At 42.1% G+C, this 24,984-nt stretch overlaps 2 protein-coding genes across 13 annotated transcripts in view; one reads left to right on the top strand and one right to left on the bottom strand.

The window, feature by feature from the left end:
* Nucleotides 1-6,803, bottom strand: part of MBTD1 (mbt domain containing 1) — a 79,852-nt gene extending 73,049 nt beyond the window's left edge. For 5 of the 9 annotated variants that reach the window (XR_006793264.3, XM_045889169.3, XM_045889172.3 and 2 more), the window contains exons 1-2: nt 6,377-6,623; nt 5,679-5,742 (exon numbers count right to left, since the gene is read on the bottom strand). The gene's annotated coding sequence lies outside the window, so the exon portion shown is untranslated. Of the gene's footprint in view, nt 1-5,678; nt 5,743-6,376; nt 6,625-6,661 lie in introns of those variants that run through there. The other 4 variants (XM_045889170.3, XM_064582376.1, XR_010408420.1 and 1 more) reach the window with 3 other exon arrangements.
* Nucleotides 6,804-7,132: 329 nt separating this feature from the next.
* UTP18 (UTP18 small subunit processome component) overlaps nt 7,133-24,984 on the top strand; it is a 43,330-nt gene continuing 25,478 nt past the window's right edge. For all 4 annotated transcript variants that reach the window (XR_010408421.1, XM_064582378.1, XM_054510882.1 and 1 more), the window contains exons 1-7: nt 7,133-7,471; nt 9,284-9,396; nt 10,486-10,584; nt 13,464-13,531; nt 17,722-17,810; nt 19,532-19,657; nt 19,962-20,136. Coding sequence is in view for 3 of the 4 variants with exons in the window: in XM_064582378.1 (XP_064438448.1) it covers nt 7,133-7,471; nt 9,284-9,396; nt 10,486-10,584; nt 13,464-13,531; nt 17,722-17,810; nt 19,532-19,657; nt 19,962-20,136 (1,009 nt within the window). In the remaining variant the exon portion in view is untranslated. The remainder of the gene's footprint in view (nt 7,472-9,283; nt 9,397-10,485; nt 10,585-13,463; nt 13,532-17,721; nt 17,811-19,531; nt 19,658-19,961; nt 20,137-24,984) is intronic.

Here is a 24,984-nt window from a genome sequence, read left to right as displayed (position 1 = left end):
TTACCTTCTTAAAATTCATTAAGCTGATAAAAATGGAGGGATTGATGATATTTGGCATGGCAAATGTATGTGTGAAACAGCCCTGATATATCCTTGATAGGAAGGAAAACTTAGGCCATCTTTTTGGAATGCAATTTGACATTATTTGTGAGATCTTAAAAAAAAAAAAAAAAGTATGCCTTTTGATAATGTAGTTCCACTTTTTGGAATCTGTCCTTCAGAAATACTCATAGGACACAAAAATCTACATGGAAAAATGTTTCTTAAAGCAATAATGTAATAGTGAGAACCTGGAGGCAATCTAACCACCAGTAGGCGAATGATTAGTAATAGGTAAGATACGGAGTGAAAAAAATAAATTCTAAAATAGGAATGGCATGGCTCACTTTTTATTAAAAAAAAAAAAGTACGCTGGTATATGCACAGATTCATATATCTATGTTCATATATGCATTTAGGAGGATCCTAGAAGAAATAACTTAACTATTAACGGGTTGACAATGGAATGGGAGATGATTTTTTAAACTTTTTTAAACAGCAAATGTGTAATACTTCTGTAGTGAAAAAATAAAAAAAGGTTTTTATAGTGACAAAATGTAAGGAAGAGTCACAGATCACAGTAAAATTTCATTTCCCTACTGTAATTACCAGCCTGATGAACCTTCCACCCTATAAAATCTATAAAGGATTTGAAAGGTAAAACTTTTCTAGGAAAAATTTGAGATTCTAAATGCAAGCACAAATAAATATACAACAAAGTAGTAACAGTATAATGTCAATATGAATAAACTCATCATAAGTTAATCAACTCTCCCATTATCCAAACCAATAGGGTGCAGTGGCCCACATAATTTTCCAGGTTTTATAGTCATGAAGTTTCTTAAATCCTTGAATTTGAAGGTTGTATGGGTGAACTCACAAAGTTAAAACTAAAGGAATTAAGAGATCTATGACGACTGAACTCAGTAGAAGCTAGAGAGCTATTTAAGCTCTTGCTGGTTTTCGTCATTCTGCCATCAGGACGAAAAGCAGTCTGGCATTGTGAATTCACTGGCCTTAACAGAAATGCCTTCATTCTTTCTCAGCTTATTATTAGAGGAAGATAAAATGGTGAGGATTTGGGATTACTGGGTTTTTGTTTTGCACAAGATCATGTGAAAGAATAAATTCATGTCAATGATACAATCAAGAGGAAACTGAAAACAATAATATACTAAGTAACCCCCTTAAAGAAACTGAAAAGTACCCAGGGAATGACAGGAGAGTACAATATTCTACATAACAGTATTCTACAGCTTAAAGCAACTGTGAGCAAAAGGAAGCTTTTCTTGGATATATAAGAAATACACATTTCTATCTGTTTGGGTTCAAGTTCTGGTTCTATCACTTATGACTCTGGATGTAACAAATACTTGGGTCTCAGTTTCCCTCTCTTCTAAATAAGGAAACATCACGTACCACATAGGAAGGATGTATGATAAAATAATTCACATGAACGGGCTTTCAGTTCTTCAGAAGAAAGCTATGAATCCTTAAGTATGAACCTGAAAAGCTAATTAAAAAAAAAAAGATGACCGCATCAAAATTAAGTCTGAAAGGCAGTAGCTGAGAGGGACTTTAAGATCATTATCATCTACTCTACCACAAATAACAGAATTCATACTAAAGCTGGGACTGTAGTGCAAATGTAGTTTGAGCAATCAAATAAGCTCATTTATTAATATGTTAATACAATAAAAAATAAGTGAAACAGATTTGGTATAACCTAAAAACACTGACCTAAGATGATGATATTATCTTGGTGTTTCTTTTGAAAATATATTTGGAGCTGGTTGTGCAAAAGGTACATCATCACTGAACAATAATAACCATGGGGCATTAATAGTGAAACAATTAAAAATAGGATTAAACACATATGTGTACATAGGGAGTTATTTCTCTGGTGTGTAAAATAATCTTCAATCAGCTAACTGAAGTTTTGAGATCTAAAAGGAAAGCAAAAGGTGATATCATCCAATATTTATTGAGCAATATAGACAAATTATGCTAAGCAACAGAAATACAAAAAAGTGTTAGATTTACTATGCATGTCCTCCACATACACTACAAACTATGGCCAAATAGTTGGGGGAACAAATTACTAAATTAATTGAGTTATTATATGTGACCTATTCCATCAAAATAGTAGTAGTAACAGGCAGTAGTGAAGAAGAAAAAAGAAAAAGGGTTTTTGAAAAGATATCTTTTTTTTTTTTTAAAGATTTTATTTATTTATTAGAGAGCGAGCGAGAGAGAAACAGCATGAGAGAGGAGAGGGTCAGAGGGAGAAGCAGGCTCCCTGCTGAGCCGGGAGCCCGATGTGGGACTTGATCCCAGGACCCTGGGATCATGACCTGAGCCGAAGGCAGTCGCTTAACCAACTGAGCCACCCAGGCGCCCCTGAAAAGATATCTTAATACTTTATAGCAGCTCACAATTTCTTGTATGCTGGTCATCACATCTGATTGGTTTACAGAAACCCTGGGAGTGAGGTAGGGCTGAAGCTCGACCCACAGTTAGGGGAGAAAGATGACGCCTGAAGAGGTTAAGCAACTTAAGATCACAGGTCAGGAGCTGGAGAGTGAGAGCCTGGCCAGTTTGCCAACTTTGTCCAGAGCTTATTTCCACTACGTTAAATTTTAAGTTATCAATACTAACGTGAGAACTAAAAGGGAGTTTAGAAATATTCAAATGCAGTACTTCCCTGATCAATCTGATAAAAACTTTTTCGGGTGTGCATTAAAAACAGAGTCTTAGGCCCCACTGCAGACCTTTTGAATGATAATCACTGGGAGAGAGGTTTTATATGGTTACAAGAGCCCCAAGAGGTGGTTTTAATGATTAGGTAAGTTTGGAAAAATGCTCTTCTACATCTGCATGTCCAACATGGCAGACCTGTGGCTATTTAAATTTACACTGGTTAAATTAAACGAAAAAACCGGATTTTTCCATTGCACTAGCTACCTTTTAAGTGCCCAACAGCCAGGTGTAGCTAGTGGCTGCCATATTGGATAACACACATATAAGACATTCCTATCACTGCACAAAGTTCTGTTGGTCAATGCTGATTCTAGACCAGCCCTTCCACTATGAGGATGAGAAAACTGAGGCCCAGAATTTCATCTGACAAGTGCTATGAAGCTAGTCAGTGGCAGAATTGAAACACGAACCTAGTCTGCCCGTACCTCTCTTACTATATCATTTCATCCCACCTCAAATCAGGCTTTTTCATATAGGAATTATTTCCTTTCCACCTTTTCTTGGGGGTTCCAGCAAAAAAAGAAGAAAAAGTCTAAATCTGTGTGTGTGTGTGTGTAAATCTTAAAAAAAAAAAGTCATTAAAAATCATGATTAAATCTAAACCAATCTGTAATTTTTTTTTTTTTTAAAGATTTTATTTATTCATTTATTTGAGAGAGTGAGAGAGAGAGCACATGAGAGGGGGAAGGTCAGAGGGAGAAGCAGACTCCCTGCCGAGCAGGGAGCCCGATGTGGGACTCGATCCCGGGACTCCAGGATCATGACCTGAGCCGAAGGCAGTCGCTTAACCAACTGAGCCACCCAGGCGCCCACCAATCTGTAATTTTTATAAAAAACTAAAGGTAGTGTTGGACAGTTACTTATACCCCAGTGTTAGGAGACATATCTTATCTTGTTTAACTATTTTAACTCCTCCTCTTCTACTGACCTGATGTTTTCATCTTTCTCTTGGATTTGAAACCCTGAAACTAATGTTACATTTTAACTCGCTTACCTTAATATTTAAATGTGAAAAGGTTATATCTTTTTCAGCAAACATTTTAAAAATGAGAACAGAAATAAGGAGCAACCAAAAAATAGTGACTTGTCTAATTTTAGAATATGGTCACTCAAACCACTGAGCACTCTTGGCTTTCAGTAATCTAGTGGTTCGTATTTATGACATTAATATGCTGTTTTCACTTGTAACCTACAGCTCTACCTTTTTTTGACTACTGTTATATTTTCAAACAATTTGAGGGCCTAAAAGCATCTGAATATGTAGCAAGGTTTAGACTCTAATGAGGTCACCATATAACCAGTCACAAAAAATACAACAGTGTCTTCTTTAAAAATAAAACCAGTTGTTCCTGTCTAGTATGTTCAGAATGCAAATGTCTCCAAAGTCAATCAGCTCAAGTCATGACAGTTCATGTTTAAAGTCAGCTGGAAAATAACCTGGAACTCCACAGTAATTAGAACTTTAAAGACAGAATTACACAGCTCTATCAGTTTTTTTAAGTACGTAGTATTCATTTCCATGTTAAATTCTAGTGAAACTGATGTCAAACTATAAAATTAAAAATTGGATTGTTGAAAAACATGGCCCAACATAAGATACTCATGGACAAATACTTATTCAAGACACTCTTGCCATAATTTGCAAGGTACCCAGAAGCCTTCAGAGGGGGTTCTATACAAATAGAAGCTACTTGTTATTCAGAGAAAGAGATGGTGCCAAAAAAAAAAAAAAAAGACAGCTCTTTTCTTTCTAAACACTCATTGGTGTTGAGGTAAACAAAAAGAATACAGTCTAAGTAAGCATGGTAGAGCAGAGCAGAGTCTCTAAGTCATGACATGGGGAGAGAGAAAAATGTCTGTGTTTCAGTATTTTAAACTGGGGACTGGTAGTTTAAGAGGAAATTTATTCTCTGGCTTTTAGACCAGATTCATTACTTCTACATCTTATCTGTTATGTCTTGACTCCACTTCACTATATTAGGAAGAGGAAGAACAAGTGCCCTGAAGATCCTTATGCCAATAAAACTACTTTTGGAGGCAGCACAGCTCAGCAAATGAAGAACATTAGAAAAACGTTAACTGACAACAGCAGAAAGGGAACTACCTCAACGACTGAGTGATAAATGGCACATACTAATGTAAAGAATATGAAAACTACTGCGAACTGTAAGCAAATATAAAAGTGTTCCAAAAATTTCAAATCTCATAATGAGAGAACTGCAAAAGTAAGTCATAATAAAGAAAGAAATGAAAATATTGTGAAGGAGGGGCTTTGAGAAGAAGCGAAGACACAGGTCAAAAGGAAGGGGCGGGGGGGACAGTTCTGACCACGTCTGTACCAGGAGGTGCTTCTAACAGCTTCAGTACTATCCCCAGAAGACAACTGAGGCAGCTTTAGGGAAAGTGATTTAGGCAACAAGCAAATGTGCTTTGAGAGAGGAGAAATACAGAGGTGTTGCTGAATTTTCTACCTACGAAAAGATGCACTAGTGAGAGAAAACGACCGTGAAATCCCAGACTGTAATTCCCAAGCTTCCTGTAGAAAAACATCAACCACTCTCAGACATACAAGCCAGCGCATCTGAAAATGACCCAGCGAAGTTTTCAGCTGGCCCTCACTATCTCGCAAACCCTCCTTCCTCCACTTCCCTGCTGTTCTCTCCTGGCTCACAGAATATAGGCCAATGAGCGGTGGGTGGGTGAGGAGGATGTGAGAGAAAATTTGAGAAGTAAAAAAGGGAGCAACTTAACAAGGACATGAATGAGACTGAAGGGTGTAATAAGGGCATGCAAACGACAATTCGAACGGAACGGGCTTTCCTGGGCAGCAGAGAGCGTTCAGTGCTGGTAAGGGTTCAAGCAAACGCCAGACTACATACCACTTGTCAGAGAGGCTGCAGAGGGGACGGCTGCTTTGGGTGACCTCTAATGTCTCTTCCGACTCTGAAACGTTAGGATTCTCATTTCACAAAAGAGAACGCAATGGTCCCGAAAGCCCCCCAACCTAGAACCCTTTTAAAGAAGCGGCCCAGGTGGCTGCTTCCCAAACACCACTCCCACACGTGCCCACCCCGCCCCCTTTCAGTATTTCCACCTCCACGTGCGAAATGCCTCGCGGCACTCGCCCCGGAGCGGAGAGGCACCTTCCCCCGCAAAGCACCCAGACTAGGCCCCTCTGGGGCAAGTGAGGACTCCACTCTCCCACCCTGGACGGCTAAAAAAGGAAAAGTCTCAAATCCAGCCTCCCCCCCCGCCCCCCCCGCCTCCACCAGCCAGAGCTGAAGGGGGAGGGGGGGGCGGGACGCAGAGAAAAACTTTCTTCTAAAATTTTTCTCCCAAAGAGTGGAGGAAGTAGAGAGAACCCCGCCGAGTCCGGGGCTGAGGGGGTGGGGGGAGGGGAACCCCCGAATCGTTTAACGGCCGGTAGGGGGAGGGGGACTCTGGAGGTTGAGGGGGCGTGGGATGGAGAAACAGGCCTGGGAGCGGGGTCAAAGAGCTGCAGGGGCTCCTGGGGTCGGGGAGCTGCAGGCGTCCCCCCCACCTGGCACACAAAGCGGCTGCCGCGCTCGGCTCTCACCAGATCCTTTGTGTTTTCCATCAGGGCCTCATGGGTAGGGGCTGTCCGTGCTCCCCGGGCCCGCGGCGCCCCCTCCCCGAGCTGGGGGCAGGCGCCTCTCCCCGGGACTACGGCGACTACAGGGGGGCCCCCGCTGGGCCCAGACCGGTGGCGGCTGCGGCAGCCCCCGGATTTCCCCCCTTTAACTCGGGTGGCCCCAGGATATCAACAACATTAGCATAGCCCTCCCTCCCCAGCGCGCCTGCGCCGTGACCCGCGCCCCGATTGGCCCACTTCCCTACATACCCTCCTCTCTCTCTCCTCCAGCGTGGGACCCTCTGCAGGCTCCGTACTCCAAGGGCCGTACCAAGACGAGGGGGTGGAAAAGGCAACCGCGGCTCGTGTTAAGTCGAGTGGTTAAAAAGTCAGGAAGAAAAGTGGAAGTTTCATTCAGTCATCCCAGCTTATACTCTCGCTTCCTTGTGCTCCTTTCAGTCAGTTGCGGCTGCGAAGTTGTGTTGGAAAAAATTTTCCACTCCAGTCACGCCGCTTCCCCCTCCACTCGGAAGATTGGTCCTCCCGGAGGAACTCCCCTACGGGGAGGGGTTGGTGAGGGGAGTGGGCGCTACGTAGGGAGAGAGTGTTGGTCACGTGCTAACAGACCGCGCAGGCTCCTTCCGACCCCGCGGGGCCTCAGCGGCCGCGGAAATCCAACGACCTCGGCGCACGCGCAGCGAGGTTCCACGTGAGCGCCTGCGTTTCTTCTCCAACCCAACGATGCCGCCGGAACGTAGAAGCCGAACGAAACCGGACCGGAGAAGCGGAGTGAGGCTGGACCGGAAGAGCCGAACGAAGCCGGACCGGAGAGCCGGAACAGGGCCGGGCGGGCCGCCCCGAAAGGCTGCTCCTTCATCCCAGCGGAAACCGCCGGCCCGGCCGAGCGCAGCAGCCGCTGCGATCGCAGTCGCGGCGGAGGAGGAGAGACGGCTCCGGCAGCGGAACCGCCTGACGCTGGAGGAGGACAAGCCGGCCGTGGAGCGGTGCCTGGAAGAGCTGGTGTTCGGCGATGTCGAGGACAACGAGGACGCGTTGCTGCGGCGTCTGCAGGGCTCGCGGGTGAGGGAGGCCGCGGCGCGCGGGCTGGGCGCGCTCGGGCGGGGCGCACGGTGGGCGGTGAGCCTCCGGGGGCGGAGCCTGGGCGACCTGCGGCGCCGGGAGCGCTCAGGTCGGCGGGCGCCCGGAGAACGCGGGCGCCGACGGGTGCCAGACTGGAAGTCTCCGCTGGGCGGAGACCTCGCCTTTCTCCGCCCCCGGGGGGGGGGGAGCCCCTGCGCCTGGTATCCAGCAGGCGCTTTTACACGTACGTGTAGCGAACTGCAGTCGTGAGCATTTTTAGCGGCTCAGTCCCACTGTGCTCTCTCCAAACCCAGTGTTTCTTTCCTCGTGGCCGTTCGATCCCCTGCCTCAGTACCTTGCCGTGATTCAGGAGTTATGGAATCAGAATGTGGGTTTTAACAGCTTCCCAAGTGATTGGCCAACTTCTGAGAATGATCGTGTATTTGCTCACCAGATCATTGTTAGTCTGTTGGGGGCCGTATGTTTTTCTGGCAGTGAAAACCCTGCATACTTTTTATCATCCCTTTTTATCCTTTTTGCACGTTTTTTAATAACTTTTTGGGGACATTTGTAATCATTCCTTGTATGCTGTACCTGATTTTTCTTCCAAGATAGGGAGTTCCAGATACTGTTCTAGGCAATGGAGGAGACACAGCAATGGACAAAAACAGACAAAGGTCTCTTGCTCTTTTGGAGCATGTGTACCAGTGGCAGAAAAAGAAGATAAAGTAAAATGCAAATATGTCAGTGATGTGTGCTGAAGAGGAAAAAAAAGAAAGCATTTTAGGGAAAGGAAGATGAGTGTGTGTAGAGGCCGGGGAACTTTTACATAGCATGACCAAGCAAAGCCTCACCGAGAATACTCCGTTTGGTAAATGAATGCCCACCTCGCAAGTGGCCAGTGTCAGTTGGCTGTCAGTATTTCCTTTGGGTGCTTATGAGGGAAGCTGCAGAAATCTCGTTGGCAGATAGAGAACTGTTAATGGAAAACTGCTGGCCTTTGGGACAGTTGCATAGTCAAGAAAAAATATTTCAAGAAAAAGGAACAGTCTATGTGAGGCTCATAACAGACGAGCAAGAAAATATTTGGATATGGCTATTAGTGGTTTTGGGGAAAGTTCACGCTCAACTTCTGGGAGTATTCTGTGGTGTAGATTTAGATCTGATAGTCTAGTGTAAATTTTCTTAAGATAGGGGGTCAAGAATGGTTATGAACGATGGAGAAGAGGTATGTCTAAGAATGTGAAATGCCGGGGCGCCTGGGTGGCTCAGTTGGTTAAGCGACTGCCTTCGGCTCAGGTCATGATCCTGGAGTCCTGGGATCAAGTCCCACATCAGGCTCCCTGCTCAGCAGGGAGTCTGCTTCTCCCTCTGACCCTCACCCCTCTCATTCTCTCTCTCTCAAAAAAAAAAAAAAAAAAAAAAAAAAAGAATGTAAAATGCCCATTAGTTATGGTATTCAGTCACGTGATTTTTGATGTTAGTCTGCCTCTGGCCCCATGATTTCTGTAGTTCTGGGATTTTTGCAACTCCTTTCCTCCTCTGTCAACTTTTGTTGTTCCCATCTTAATTGGTCCTCTCCTTTCAGATGTCAGCTTTCGCTCCTTGACTGTTTGTCCTACCTGCCTGTCCAGCATATGGTGCCATTCTCTCATCTCTGCATTTTCTGTTCTGCCTCCAGCATTTGCTGTGGTAGTATTCTGTCCCATTGTTCCATCAGAGGGCCTGCAAAGCATTCTACAAGACCTCTAACTGTAAGGTGTGTGCGTCTGCTGAAAAACTCAGTGCTTGAGGGCATTTTGTCTTCTCTAGGTTCAAGTACAGGAAGACTCAGGTGACTTGGAAGTGGAGAATGAAGCAAAAGATAATTTTCTATTCCAAAAGAAGCCAGTTTGGGTGGATGAAGAAGATGAAGATGATGAAATGTAGGTTGCCTAATTTTTCTTCCAGAAATCCTCTGGATATTTAAAAAATTATTTTGTAAGTTTTAAAGAAGTTGTCTTACAAATACGTGATTACGTGAAGATTTAAAAAATACTGTAAAGCAGAAGAGAGAAGAGGTCATTCATAAACCCACCACCGAGGGAGAACTGATGTTAACATGTTGGCCCTCTTCTCTTGTGTGCAGTATCGAATAGCAAAGAAAGCATAGTGTTCGGTGTCACATTTGAGTTTGCCTTTTAATTTGGCCAGTTCCTAAGTGACCAAGGGCAAGTTTGGAACCTCCCTTTTCTCTTTCGAATGGAGGTAATAATAGTAATATCAGAAGGCTCTTGAGATTAAGTGAAATAATGTATGTGGAGCTCTTAGCACAATGTCTGAAACTGAGAAAAGGCTAGAAAAAAGCCTAGCACACTCAATATTATACTTGTAAGAGATGAGAATGTATTGTCTTGCAAGCATTTATCTCCACTTAAAAATAAAAACCTTTATAAACGTTTTTAAATGGTTATATTATAGTCTACTATATGAATTAACTATAATTTGTATAGGTATCATTAGACAGATAGGTTTTCCTATTTTTCCCTTTGATAAGTTGATATTGAGACAGATATTTTTCTGCATAAACCTTTTTTCCTTTCTAATTATTTCTGTAAGAAAAATTTTCCGTGGTAGAATTACTTAATCAAAGGGCATAGGCATGTGTAAGATTCTTGATAAAAATTGCCAGACTGACCAAGAGGTTCTCCCAGTTTACCTTTCCAATTGAAAGGTGTCCATTTCACTCCATTCTTATAAACAACGCTTTATCTTTTTTTCAGACTTTGTCAGTTTAATGGGCGGGAAATAACTATTTAATTGGTGTGATTTTTGTCATTACTCATTGGTATTCTTTCAGAGCATTCTCTATTACGTGTTTATCTTTTTAAAAAAATTAATGTGTATTTGATATTCTGTACCTTATAAATCTTGACTTATATTTGATTAAATGTGTTCTCAGATTTTTAAAGGCAACAACTAGCTACGACGAATCTTTTAAAGTCATTTAAAGCATACTGTTTTGTTTTTAATAGGGTTGACATGATGAGCAACCGGTTTCGGAAAGATATGATGAAAAATGCCAGTGAAAGTAAACTTTCAAAAGACAAGCTTCAAAAGAGACTTAAGGAAGAGTAAGTGTCCTTTTCCATGTGATTTACCAAGCTGTAACTTATAATCAGTGGTTTATTTAGATTCACTGAGTCTTTGGCTGTAACAGTTTCTTAGGTAGTGAGATTTCCATTTTGAAGTAGTAGGAGTGTTGCTACTGGAAGAAATGGTGTAAGTTTTAGTATTTTGTAGGGAGTGGGAACACAAGTACAAAAAATTTTGGAAAATCTGGTAATCCTACCACCCACACATAATCAGTGATGATATTGCTTACTTGCTTGTCTATTTGTATATGGTAAACCATTTCTTTTCCATAACTTCTAGGCTCTTTTAGTTGAACAGAGCTGGGAAATGTATGTATTTTTAAAAATAATGACTTCATGGGGTGCCTAGGTGGCTCGGTCGTTATATATATCACCTTTATTCATCAGTCGATGGACACTTGGGCTCTTTGCATAGTTTGGCTATTGATGATAATGTTGCTATAAATAAACATCAGCATGCATGTACCCCTTCGAATCTGTATTTTTGTATACTTTGGGTAAATACCTAGTAGTACAATTGCTGGATCATAAGGTAGCTCTATTTTTAACTTTTTGAGGAACCTCCATACTGTTTCCCAGAGTGGCTGCACCAGTTTGCATTCCCACCAACAGTGTAGGAGGGTTCCCCTTTCTCCACATCCTTGTCAGCGTCTGTTGTTTTCTCTGTTGTTAATTTTAGACATTCTGACAGGTGTGAGATGGTATCTCATCATGGTTTTTATTTGTATTTTCCTGATAATGAGTGATGTTGAGCATTTTTTCATTTGTATTGGCTAGTTCAAAGTCCTTGTATCCTATTTCTGTCATGTCTGTCATTTCTGTGTCTTTCTCTTGACTGATTTTTGTTCGGGTTATGGTTCATGTTTTTCTGCTTCTCTGCATGTCTAGAAATTTTGATTGGATTTTGGGGCAATGTGAATATTAAGTTGATCAATGTCTGGATTTTGATTTTTGCTTTTAATGAGTGTTGAATGAGTGAATATTGAATGAGTGAGTACTTTTAATGAGTTTGTCTTGGCAGGAGTTTGATCGGCTTAGAGATTAGTTTGATCCTTTTAGGATTTGTTCTTAGTTTTGCTGTAGAGTAGCATTTGCTGTAGGCTGGTTTAGCCCCATTTCTAAGATATGCCCTTTTTGCCATCTCTACTGAATGCTCTGAGTTTCCAACCTTCGCTTGCTGGTTGGAACTCAAGTGTCTCAACTCTGGTGTGCAACTTATGGCTCCCTCGTAGTTCTTTGCCTGACCTCATGGAGTTTCATCCTCTGAATGTGCAGCTTAGTATTCAGCAAAAATGTCTGTGGACCCCAGTGTAGATTTTTGGAGCTTTTTTGTTTTAAGTAGGCTCCACGCCCAGCATGGAGCCCAACATGGGGCTTGAACTCACGACCCTGAGCTGAGCCGAGGGGCTCCTGGGTGGCTCAGTCAGTTGGGCGTCTGCCTTTGACTCAGGTCATGATCTCGGAGTCCTGGGATCGAGCCCTGTGTCAGGCTTTCTGCTTGGTAGGGAGTCTACTTCTCCCTCTCCCTCTGTGCTCTCCCTCTAGCTCTCTCTCAAATAAATAAATAAAATCTTAAAAAAAAAAGAAAAAAGCTGAGCCACAATCAAGAGTCGGGTGCTTGACTGAGCCACCCAGGTGCCCCCCATTTTTTTGAAATTTATTTTTATTTTTTATTCACTTATATTTTAATAAGGCAAATCCTTTAAAAAAATTTTTTTTTTAATTTTTAATTAGGCTATACACCCAGCATGGAGCCATAATGTGGGGCTTGAACTCACAACCATGAAATCAAGAGTCAGTCACCCAACCAACTGAGCCACCCAGGCGCCTGGAGCTCTTTCTTTTTCTCTTCTTTTGTTCACTGCCCCTTAAATTCCAGTTGTCTCAGGCTCTTTCAGGTCTGACTTTTTCTCATTAGTTCTGTGCCAGGGTCTCAAAAAATTGCCTTCAGGGGAAAATCTTGGGATGACAGCGCTCACCTTGTTATTTCCTTTCTCTCAGGGATCGCAATCTTATGTTGTTTATTGTCCAATTTTTGGAAACAGTTTCATGTATTTTGTCTAGTTTTCTAGTTGTTTATGGCCAGTGGGCTGAGTTTGGTGGCTTTGTACTTCTGTATTAAACAATTAGAATGACACTGTGCACTCTTCCAGAAACTAGCCCTTCAGAATCTGTTTCTCATGCTTGTAAAGCTTACTTTTTCCTGAGTGAAATGCTCCAATTTTATTCGAAGGATATGTGATTGTGTTTTGTATATTCTTACCAACCTGGTCATTTTCTCTCAGATGTGTTTTACTGTGTGCTCTATTACTGTAGCATTGGTTTATAACCACAGAGTTCTTTTTTTTTTTTTTTTAAAGATTTTATTTATTTATTTGAGAGAGAGAATGAGAGAGAGAGAGCATGAGAGGGGGGAGGGCCAGAGGGAGAAGCAGACTCCCTGCTGAGCAGGAAGCCCGATGCGGGACTCGATCCTGGGACTCCAGGATCATGACCTGAGCCGAAGGCAGTAGCTTAACCAACTGAGCCACCCAGGCACCCAACCACAGAGTTCTTTACTTAGTCCCAAGATCTGAGATGTGTTGATATGAACAAATAAGCAGACGTGTAACTAGACAAAAATAATTAACAAATATGTATCCAGGTGTCCTATATCCAAGACTAGTTGAAACGGTTAGAAGTTCACGAAAGTTTCCCATATAGGCAAGTTGGGATTATTCTGTGTAGTCCTTCTGTTCTTAAACATAATAATTTCTTTGGCAGAGATTGTATACGTGCTCTCAAGGTGAGCTAATCTAATCTTGTAAGCTCAGTGAGCATTTATTAACACAAAAATGAAATTTTGTATTTTTGTTTAGATTCCAGCATGCCATGGGGGGAGTACCTGCCTGGGCAGAGACTAATAAGCGGAAAACATCTTCAGATGGTGAGTATTGGTATTTCTGTTTAAGTTAGTAAATAAATCTCTGTTCCTATTCTGTTCTGTGAGCTTTCTCATGAGGCTCGTTAAAACCTGGTGTTTCAAATATGTCTTTTTTTTTTTCTCTCCTTTAAATGTTTGGTTCCGAAGTCTACCAATTCTCTGAGGGAAGCTCTTTTACAATAGTGTAAGATTGACTTAATAGCATTTGTCTGTTGTATGGACAGTAAGGGATGAATTTTATGATGTTTGATTCTCAACAGAACTGTGTTGTGTTATGGCATAGGATTAAGGAAAAATAACTATTCTTCTTCATTCAGAACCCCTTCTGAAGACATTGGCAGCTAATATAGCACATGTCCAGTCAGGCCCAGATGATCAGTCACTTTGTAAACACCTATTGTTCACCTCCAGGTTTTAAGTTTGGCTTGTACCATAACTGCTTTATCCTTTTTAGATTCTTGAGTTTAGATATTATAAATGTGGATAGCTTACCAAGATCTGATTTGGGTGCTTGGAGTTATACATTTTAGACTTGGAATTGACTTTTGAAGTCCTTTAGAGAGTCTGGAGTGTAGGAGTCTATCCTCCCACATAATGCAGTAGCTCTCTCCTTAGCATCCTTGATTTTTGATGAGCCTCTGTTCTATTACCTCCCCCACCTTTCCCTCCCTTCTCCCTGCCCCTGTTAGTCCAGGCCTTATGGTATTCAGGTACAGGGAGTCCATATAAAGAACCAGTTGTTTTCTGTAATTCTGTTAGAAAACTCAATCTGTTACTAAGTCAAAATTCTGTTCTGGTTTCCAGCCAGATACTTTTAGAGGTTAAAGGAAGCTTTGTGGTATAGCCTGAATTTATCCACTGCAAGAATGTTTTTCTACAACATCTGTTAGATGGTAATTTAGCCTCTGCTTAAACATGTCGAATAATGCTGTACTCTTTACTGGACTGTTTTTCCCTCTTCTCTTTTCCTTAAGAACTAATTGTTAGAATTTTTTCCAATTTCGAAATTTACCTCCCTACATTCTGTAGTCCTACCTTTAAAAAGTATACAGTTAAAAAAAAAAAAGTATACAGTTTATTTTACCTCTTGTTTCCTGTAAAACTCTGTTGTTGAAGAAATGTCTTTCCAAGTTTGGGTTTTTTTTTTTTTTTAAAGATTTTATTTATTTATTTGACAGAGAGACGGTGAGAGAGGGAACACAAGCAGGGGAAGTGGGAGAGGGAGAAGCAGGCTCCCTGCCGAGCAGGGAGCCCGATGTGGGGCTCGATCCCAGGACCCTGGGATCATGACCTGAGTCGAAGGCAGACGCTTAACGACTGAGCCACCCAGGCGCCCCTCCAAGTTTGGTTTTTAACAAGTTTAACATCCCTTATTTTTTAACCTTTTTTTACATTATATGATTTTTATTTTATTTTTTTTTAAAAGATTTCATTTATTTATTTGACAGAGAGAGAGACCGCGAGAGAGGGAACACAAGCAGGGGGAGTGGGAGAGGGAGAAGCAGGCTTCCTGCTGAGCAGGGAGCCCCATGCGGGTCTCGATCCCAGGACCCTGGGATCATGACCTGAGCGGAAGGCAGACGCTTAACGACTGAGCCACCCAGGCGCCCCCATTATATGATTTTTACCTCCTTGGTTACCAGTTTGCCCTCCTTTATAAAATATAATTTTATTACCCATTTTAGAATGCTGCATTTGTAGTCTATTTTACTTTATTTTTAAAGATTTTACTTTATTTAAGAGAGAGATGAGCAGGGGGAGAGGGGGACAGAGGGAGAGGGTGGAGCAGACTCCCCGCTGAGCAGGGAGCCTGAGACATGGGTTTGATCTCAGGACCCTGGGATCATGACCTGGGCGGATGGTAGATGCTTAACTGACTGAGCCACCCAGGTGCCCCTTCATAGAACATTTGGATCCATGTAATTATAGGTAACGTTATGCTAGCTGTTGAAACAGAAAACCTTCCAGGTCCCAGTGGATTTATCCAATAGAAGTTGTTTTTTTTCAAGCATATGAAATTGTGGTGGTGAGAAGGAGATGATGTGCTTTAAGTTGCCCGAGAGGTTGACATGGCAGCTTACGGGGAAGAGTGAGCAGCTCACCCAAAAGAGGCTTTTATTGGCCTCTTTTTATTGGCCTGTCCTGGGAGTGGTACATGGTACTTTGACTTAGATTTTATTGGCCAGAGCTGAGTCACAAGGCCACACTAATTCATGGGCTCCCAGGAAATGCAGTTTGTCTTTGTATCCACGAGAAAAAAGAAATGGATTAAGTCACTCATTAGCCTGTCTGCTACTATTGGGATATCCTGGTCTACCTTCATTTTACAGGTGAGGGGAGTGAGGTTCAAAAAGATAAAAGTGACTTGTCCAAGATGTACTTCTTGGCACAGTGGTGACCAAACCCCCAGCCTCACAGTTGTCCCAACATGTTATTTTTATCGATAAATATTTCATCTAGTGTTTTTAAAAGAGAAGTACTCCCCACTTTAAACATAATTACAATCATTATAGGCCTTCAAAAATCAATAATAATTACTTAATATGATGGATTGTTTTATTATTGCTGTTTTGTTCATTTATCTCCCCCCCCCCCCCCCCAGGTCCTTTTAGCTTGCTTTGTATTCTGCTTGGTCTTCACAATGCTTTTGAATCTAGCTTGATGTCTTTTTTAAGTTTTGGAAATTCTCACCGATTGTCTTCAAATACTGTTTCTGTTCCAGTCTTTTCTTCTGGGACACCAGTTACATGTGTGTTCAATGTTTTATTTATTTTTTTAAATGTATTTTGTGTTCTTTTCTGCATTTTCTGTCCTTTTTGCTTTCTGTACTTCAGTCTGGATATTTTTTCTGATGCATTTTCCAGACCACTAATTGTCTCTCCAGCTAATTTTTGTAGGCTATTAAAAATACCCACTGGGATTTTAATTTTAACTACTGTAATTTTCTTTTTTTTCTTTTTTTAAAGATTTATTTATTTATTTGAGAGAGTGAGAACGAGAGAGAGTACATGAGAGGGGGGAGGGTCAGAGGGAGAAGCAGGCTCCTCGCTGAGCAGGGAGCCCGATGCGGGACTCGATCCAGGGACTCCAGGATCATGACCTGAGCCGAAAGCAGTTGCTTAACCAACTGAGCCACCCAGGCGCCCTAACTACCGTAATTTTCAGTTCTAGAATTTACATTTGCTTTTTTTAATAGTCTAGTTCTTTGGTTCAATATCTGAATATTCATTATTCTTGACCATATTAAACATAATACTTGAAAAGCTTATGTCTGAAAAACTCAGTTATTTAGATCTCCTGTGGAGACTATTATTCCTTAGGTTTTCAATCAAGTTACATTATCTTGTAATTATTGGTCTAGTTATATTTCCCTGAGTGCTGGACATTGTATATAAAAAATAGTGTTGCTTAACAAGAGGACAAGGATATCTTTCTCTGGAGAATTTGTACGTTTGTTTCTGGGTAGTGGCTGGGTAAGGGGCACTAGCAATCCCACAGCATCTTACTCCAGTGAGAGATTGTAAGGATTCAAAGCTGGGTTTCAGTTCATGGAGGATTTTCTTAAAATTCTTTGATTTCACCCTTACTCCTTGGTGTAGCCTTTTGTGGCCCCAACCTGAAGCCTGGTGGTTTACCAGACCCCCTTAAGAACCTTAGAGGGCTTTTAGTGCTGGTTTTTGCCCTCTTCTCCCTCTGAGTGTTTTAAAATTGTTGCTCAGCTTTTTGGCTCTCTTTACTAGAATCATCAGGAGAAAAGCATCCCTGTTAGCTCCCTTTGAAGTTCTGATACACAGTTTGCTGACCTTGATCCCTCAGTGCTAGTCCTTTTTCATGTGAGTTAAGCTAGATCTGCTGTCTCCCTTATTGCCAATTTTGCCATGATGATGAATTGTTCTTTTTAAATTAAATACTGCCTTTAACTTTATTTTTTTTCATCCTGTTTTAGTCATTGTCTGTGAATGTCTATTTTTCATTCCAGAGTCAGGCTTTTATTTTAACCAAATATATTGGACTCTGTCATTTTCCCCCTCCCTTTCAGATTTGTTCTGTTTTACTTTTACCAGTTGCAGTTTAAATAAAGTGATCGAGATTGGAGGCTAGAATGGGGGGGTCAAAGTTTGAAATACGTTTGGGGAAGGTAATGGCCATCTCCTTGATTCTAAAGCTCTGCCTTGTGGGTCTGTTTGACTTAGATGAAAGTGAAGAGGACGAAGATGATTTGTTGCAAAGGACTGGGAATTTCATATCTACATCAACCTCTCTTCCTAAAGGAATCTTAAAGGTGAGAGTCAGCAAAGTGGGGCCTCTCCAGCTGACTACCCCTGACGCCCAGTGTGCTTCCCGATTACAAATGTATGGGTTCATGTTCTCTGTGGGATTAAATGTGTTGCTTTCGTTTATTATTCTGCAGAAATGGTCAAGAAGATTAAATTATATCCCCAGGGATCTTTTAGCAATTGTGTTTGATTTCTCCTGCGTTTCTCTTCATTTCCACGGGCGCTAGCCTAGTTTATGCTGCCATCCTCTGTTACCTTGTGTACTGCAGTCACTTCGTGATTGGTCTCCCACTTCCACTCTACTCTTCCTATTCTTCATTTAGTAGAAGCCAGGAGGGGTCTTCTAAAAATAAAACATCAGGTCATGTCACTTTTCATAGCTTTTTGAAAACTTCCGAATTCTTTATCACAGTGTATGCTGCTCTTCATAATCTGGCATCTGCGTATGTCTGAAACTTCATCTCAGAAGTTTTCCCCTTATTTCCTACCCAAGTTCCCTAGGCCTTCTTCCTGTTTCTTGAACACGCCGAGTCCTTTCTTGCCTCAGAACTTTTGCTCTTCCCCCTGCCTGTCTGTTCTTCAAGCACTGCTAATGGCCAACCCACTGGTACCCTTCTGCTCAGATGACACTTAGAAAGGTTCTTCCTGGCTATCTTGTCTAAAGTGGTCTGCACTAGTTAGACTGTATCTGACTTGTTCTTTGTGGTAATGAAGTGCCTGCCCAACACAGTGCTTCAGTTAAATATCTGTTAAGTGACCAGATCTCTCTCTGGCATAGATATTTTTCCCCATTATAAATGGTAGCATGCTTTAGATGGGGGAGGGAGCCCTATTATGGCAAATTACTATGAGACAATGATTGTGTTTCTCCCCACCTTATGAAGATAGTTCACTCCGCTCTTCATAGAGTAAATTCACCTTCACCGAAAATGCAGTTACCATAAAAATCTAACTTCATTTGTTATAAACAAAACATACATGTAGTACTCACTTTATTTTTCGTATAATTGAGTTTGTAATGCAGAGAACAACCTGTAAAAACCAAGAGATAACTGAAAATAGTCTAAATGCATGATGCATGAGGTCATTATTTCTTTAAATTAGGAACCACGTATTCTGAGAGAAGAACATAGCTGTCCCTGCCAAACACAGAACCATGGCATGTTACAGACTGCCTCGTATTTTGTGCCATGAATGCAAAGATGCTACAGTAGCAGTTTTAAGTAAAATATACTCTGGACGTCAGTTTCCTAACCTATTTGGGTGTATCATGGGGAAATGACTGTATCCTGATGCTCCAAGACCTTAACGGTTTCATCCCCTCGTTTGAAAGATGGTAAAAATGGATTATTGTTTAGTAAAATGACTTCCTAGTTGGTAGGAGAGCTGTGGTCTTCTCGTTACCATTCCATTGTCCTTTCTTCTCAGCATAAGTTATGTTAAAATGCTTTATGCTTTAAAGAAAAGAATGTTGGGGCGCCTGGGTGGCTCAGTCATTAAGCGTCTGCCTTCAGCTCAGGTCATGATCCCAGGGTCCTGGGATTGAGCCCCGCATCGGGCTCCCTGCTCAGCGAGGAGCCTGCTTCTCCCTCTGTCTGCCGCTCCTCCTGCTTGTACTCCCTCTCTCTCTCTCTCTCTCTCTGTCAAATAAATAAATAAAATCTTAAAAAGAAAAGAATGTTAACCCATTTGAATTGATAACAATTCTCGCTTTCTTTTTCCATAGCTGAAGAATTGTCTCCCTGCTAACGCAGAACGTCCTACTACCGCGCGGGTCTCGTCTGTGCAGTTCCATCCTTGTGCGCAGGTCGTGATGGTTGCGGCGCTGGATAACGCGGTGTCGCTATTTCAGGTGTGCTTTTTTTTTTTTTTTAAGATTTTATTTATTTGACAGAGACACAATGAGAGAGGGAACACAAGCAGGGGAAGTGGGAGAGGGAGAAGCAGGCTTCCTGCTGAGCAGGGAGCCTGATGCGGGGCTCGATCCCAGGACCCTGGGATCATGACCTGAGCCGAAGGCAGACGCTTAACGACTGAGCCACCCAGGCGCCCTCAGGTGTGCATTTTTAAATGGAAACTTGGAGTGAGAAGTATTTAGTCCCGGGGCACAGAGTCTATGGACATACCCAAAAGGGATGTTTTGCGTTTCCTTATAGGTTGATGGAAAAACAAATCCTAAAATCCAGAGCATCTATTTGGAAAAGTTTCCAATTTTTAAGGCCTGTTTTAGTGCTACTGGAGAAGAGGTTTTAGCCACGAGCATCCACAGCAAGGTTCTTTATGTCTACGATATGCTGGCTGGAAAGTTAATTCCTGTGCATCAAGTGAGAGGTAAGGTTTCGCTGATCACCCCTCTTCCCTGCCAGCCCCACGGCTAAGTTCTTTAACAGTATTTACAACCACTTTCCCCCCATGGGATTCTTAAGAATGTCTTTAGTTTTAGTATTGGGAAAATGTCATTGTGTTGAGATAATGTGTTTGAATGAAAGTAGTGAACTTTTTATTGAGCACTTCTGGGAACATTGGAATTTGGGAATCTGTATCTCCCAGAGCAGAAAAGCAGTTGCAGATGCTTGGCTGTAAATTTAGCAGTTGATGCAGTAGAGAGCGCCTGGGACCTAGAAGACCTGAGTCCCAAGTCCTCAAAGTATTGCACCTCTCTGGTCTTCAAGAAATTTGGATTCTCTCTTATCCTTCTAGTGTCTGTTACAATAGATTTTTTGGTTTACATTTAAAGGAAATAAAGCGCTGCTTTTGGAGATTGTAATGTATTTTAAAGACTACTTAAGAAAATCTTTATTATTTGAAAATTTATCTTCCTCTGCTTTCTCCGTTCTTCCCTTGCATTTCCCTCCCCGCATCACCACATAATCCAGTGACACCTTCACGAACCCTCTGTGAACCAAAGCCCTTGTGGTGAGGTTGGCTGGGTTAGCATTATGCGTCTTGGGAGGGGGTGTTGACAATGCTGTGGCTCCCTGGCAGTCTCCCTGTTAAACTGGATATATGTTTGGGGCTGTAAAGGACAGGGGAAGCTCTGTACAGCCTTTTTTCTACTAATGGATCAAAGTGAACAAGGCCAACTTCAGAAACATTTATGGTGTTTATCTTCAGTGTTTCCAGTCTCTGTTTGCCGTGTTTTCTGACACCTTTGGTGTTCCTTTCCAAGTGGATTTTTTTTTTTTTTAAGATTTTATTTATTTATTTATTTGAGAGAGAGTATGAGAGACAGAGAGCACGAGAGGGAAGAGGGTCAGAGGGAGAAGCAGACCCCCAGCCGAGCAGGGAGCCCGATGCGGGACTCGATCCCGGGACTCCAGGATCATGACCTGAGCCGAAGGCAGTCGCTCAACCACCTGAGCCACCCAGGCGCCCTCCAAGTGGATTCTTAGTTTAAGCATGCTTTTTTTTTTTTTTTAAGATTTTATTTATTAGAGAATGAGTGAGAGAGAGCGCGCACATGAGAGAGGGGAGGGTCAGAGGGAGAAGCAGACTCCCTGCTCAGCAGGGAGCCGAATGTGGGACTCGATCCCAGGACTCCAGGATCATGACCTGAGCTGAAGGCAGTCGCTTAACCAGCTGAGCCACCCAGGCGTCCCAAGTTTAAGCATGCTTTAACCCAGTGCTTTTCCGACATTAATGTGCATAAAAACAACTTGGGGACCTGGCTAAAGTGCATATTGTTATTCTGTAGGTCTGAGGTGGGCCTGATTCTGCATTTCTTTTATTTCTTTTATTTTTTTTATTTTTGAGAGAGAGAGAGAATGACAGAGAGAGAATGAGAGGGGTGAGGGTCAGAGGGAGAAGCAGACTCCCTGCTGAGCAGGGAGCCCGATGTGGGACTTGATCCCGGGACTCCAGGATCATGACCTGAGCTGAAGGCAGTCGCTTAACCAACTGAGCCACCCAGGTGCCCTGATTCTGCATTTCTAACAAGCTCTTGGGTGATGCTGATGTTGCTGGTCCATGGACCTCATTTTGAGTTGAAAAGCCCTAAATAGTTTCCCCCATATTGAAGCAGAAAACAATATGTAGTTGTTAACTATTTTCACATATTATTCCACTAATGAAAAGGAGTAGGCTTTTGTCCGCCTTTGCCTTGCATCCTCTTGGGAAAAGCAAACCCGGGGTTGGCCAAGATACAGTTAGTGATGTTTACCGTGGATCTGCGGGTACACAGGAGTTGTGCATCTGATCACCAGCTTCTTCCAAGACGTGGTATTTATCTTGCCCTGTCAGTGTTTCCCCTTTTCCTCTTTCCTCAGTGAGCATAGCTTGGCAGTAATGATAATGATAAAGTAAATAATTTCTTTTTGTGGGGTTGGTTGTTGAACACTATTTTCAGTCTCAGTATAAAACACTATAAATAACTCAAAATTAATTAAGGACATTAGAATTAGAGGGAAGAATCGCTGACTGGCTAGAACATGTGAACTTATACATTTGCAAACTCTTTGTCTTAAGTGTAAGTTTGAAAAATGGAGAAGTACAGAATTGATGCATTCTGAAGAATTCTGAATTGATGGTTTGTTCCATTAACCCAATGGGGTTCATAACAGGGTCCACAGACTCTTAACATTCTCTGGTAGAATTTAGAGGCTTGTGAAGTCAGATGGGAAAAACATTACATTTTTATTTTCACTAACCTATAACTGAAGTTTAGCATTTCCTTCGGTTATAAAAGTTTTGAACAACCACTGTTTTGAGAAGAGGACCATACGCTTCCCCAGACTGACACACAAAAAGGTTGAGAACCCCAGATTACTAGTTGAGACTCCAGAAGCAATTTCTGCTGCATCATTTAGAAAGACAGTTCTTCAGAGAGATACCTTGTTCTAGGTAAACAAGGAATTTGACCATTTGGGAATTGAATTAGTTGGTCAGGCAGCCATTTGGATTATAGGCGTTATGGTGCGGTAATATCTGAGCTTCAGCTTTCTCTTTCTATAAAGTCGAGGGTCCTAAATACTAAAAGAGATCATTTTTAATTTTTTGATTTTTTTTTAGTTTTATTTTTCTAGTTTTAATTTTAATTCCACTTAGCATACAGTGTTCTGTTGGTTTTAGGTGTACAGTGGAGTGATTCAGCAATTCCATACATCACTCAGTGCTCATCATGACAAGTGCCCTCCTTCATTCCCATCACCTTGTTCAGCCTTCCCCCCCACCCCTCGACTCCCCTTCCCTCTGGTCACCATCAGTTTGTTCAAAAGAGATAATTTTTAAAAGCTCCTAACTTAGCACCTCGTGGCACTTAGTGGTAACTGCCGCCATCGTTAGGAGCAGCATATGATCTATCCCATCACAGCAAGTCCTTCCATCTTAGGGAATTTGGCACTCTTGTAATTAAATTGCCATTCTTTTTCTCACTTGTTCTTTAGTTGACCTAAAAATCTCATCCCAGAACTACACAAAGATTTATATCTGACATCTTTAAAGTATCTTCTTTCTCAAGGTCATATAAATTTTATCTGGTTCCTATTTTGGAAGGTTCAGCATCTGTAAAAAGCAGTTACAGCGTCAGTACTCGCATCTGCTACCACTTTTTGCGAGGTTAAAAGCAAAATGCTGTATACGTGTAACTGGTATTCTGTATTTTTCTTATATTTTCATTTAATTCCTAAATCAGCTACCTGCTCTTATTTGCTGCAAGTCTGGTATTTCCTTCTGGAAGACACCCCTCTCTCCTGAATGCCCTCAGAACAACAGGCTCGCTCAGGCTACAAGCGTGAGGTCTTTGGGCCCCTGCGGCCGGAGAGCAGGTGCTGTGTAATGAGCCCTCCGGCACTTGGCCTCTGTTGCTGCCACACCGGGTCCGTGTCTGCACAGTGTGAGGGGACTTGGTTCCCTGTTCTCTGACGATAACGTGGTGCAGTCCGAACCGTCCATGGCTGTGGGGTCCGCAGCTGTAGGCCTTTCAGTTCTCTCTTGCATTCCTTCTGTCCAGTTCTGTGTCAGTAGGATTAGGTCTGGGGGGTTTCCAGCTGCAGCCCCACACTGCTAGAACTAGCCTCCCTTCTCTGCTTCCTCATGTGATGGGATTTTCCTTATGCTTGGAGCTGTTTCTGTATACTGTAGTCAAGAGTGTAAGGTTTGCCCAGAATGGGGGATGAACCTACAGGAGTAGGTTCAGAGTGAAGGAATAAACCCCAGTAACTGGAAATATGTGTCTGGATTGATTTCCACCAAGAGACCTAGGGTGTAGTCTCTGGGGGCAGCACTAGAGTGGGAGGGAGGCCCAGTTTGTAGGATTGTGAGCCATCTAGACAAAAACTTCCTAGGATGGAGGTGGTCTGTGGGAGCCTTAGACAGCATTTTCCTGTAGGGGAATGAGGACTCCTCACTAGAGTTTTCTACATTTACTTATTCTGATGAATGTTTTAACTTAGCAACTTAAACATTTTTTGAAATAATTTTTTTTTGACCAAGCTGTACATTCACATGGTGCAAAAATCCAATACGTACAAAGGGTAAAGAGGGAAAAGTCTACTCTGCTCCGTCTCCCTGGCCACCTGCTTCCCTTCCCTAGAGTTAGCCAGTGGTATGTATTCTATGTGCATCCTTTCTATTAGGCAGTTTTTTTTTTTTTTTTTTTTAAGATTTTATTTATTTATTTGACAGAGAGAGACAGCGAGAGCAGGAACACAAGCAGGGTGAGTGGGGGAGGGTGAAGCAGACTTCCTGCTGAGCAGGGAGCCAGATATGGGGCTTGATCCTAAGACCCTAGAATCATGACCTGAGCTAAAGGCAGACGCTTAACGACTGAACCACCCAGGTGCTCCTATTAGGCAGTTTTTTAAGTAGTAAGTTTGTTCACTACGCTGTCTTGATGGAAGGAGTTTTCTACATGGTCAATATGAGCCTTTTAGGCATGGAAAAGGAACATGTCCCTTTGTAAATAAGTAAATTGACTCTTGTTTATATTCTTAGCTCATGTGATTAGGTTACACGAGTCACATTTTGGGAAGCTAATCAACTCTTGAATACACTGACACTTTGTGGATTTCTTTTTTTTTTTTTTTTTCCTTTTTGGATCCACAAAGTTAAGACTATAGACTCCTTCATCATGGGATGTCTAGTTGGTGGCCAGCAACTAGTTTCTTTCTTTCTTTCCTTTTTTTTTTTTTAGATTTTTTATTTTTATTATTTATTTGACAGAGAGACACAGCGAGAGAGGGA

The sequence above is a fragment of the Mirounga angustirostris genome, unplaced genomic scaffold (assembly GCF_029215605.1).
Source record: "Mirounga angustirostris isolate CCGP_5_RB_7025 unplaced genomic scaffold, mMirAng1.0.hap1 SCAF_17, whole genome shotgun sequence".
Lineage (NCBI taxonomy): Eukaryota > Metazoa > Chordata > Mammalia > Carnivora > Phocidae > Mirounga > Mirounga angustirostris.
The sequence above is the reverse complement of the archived record's forward strand: the minus strand, read 5'-3'. Positions and strand labels throughout refer to the sequence as shown.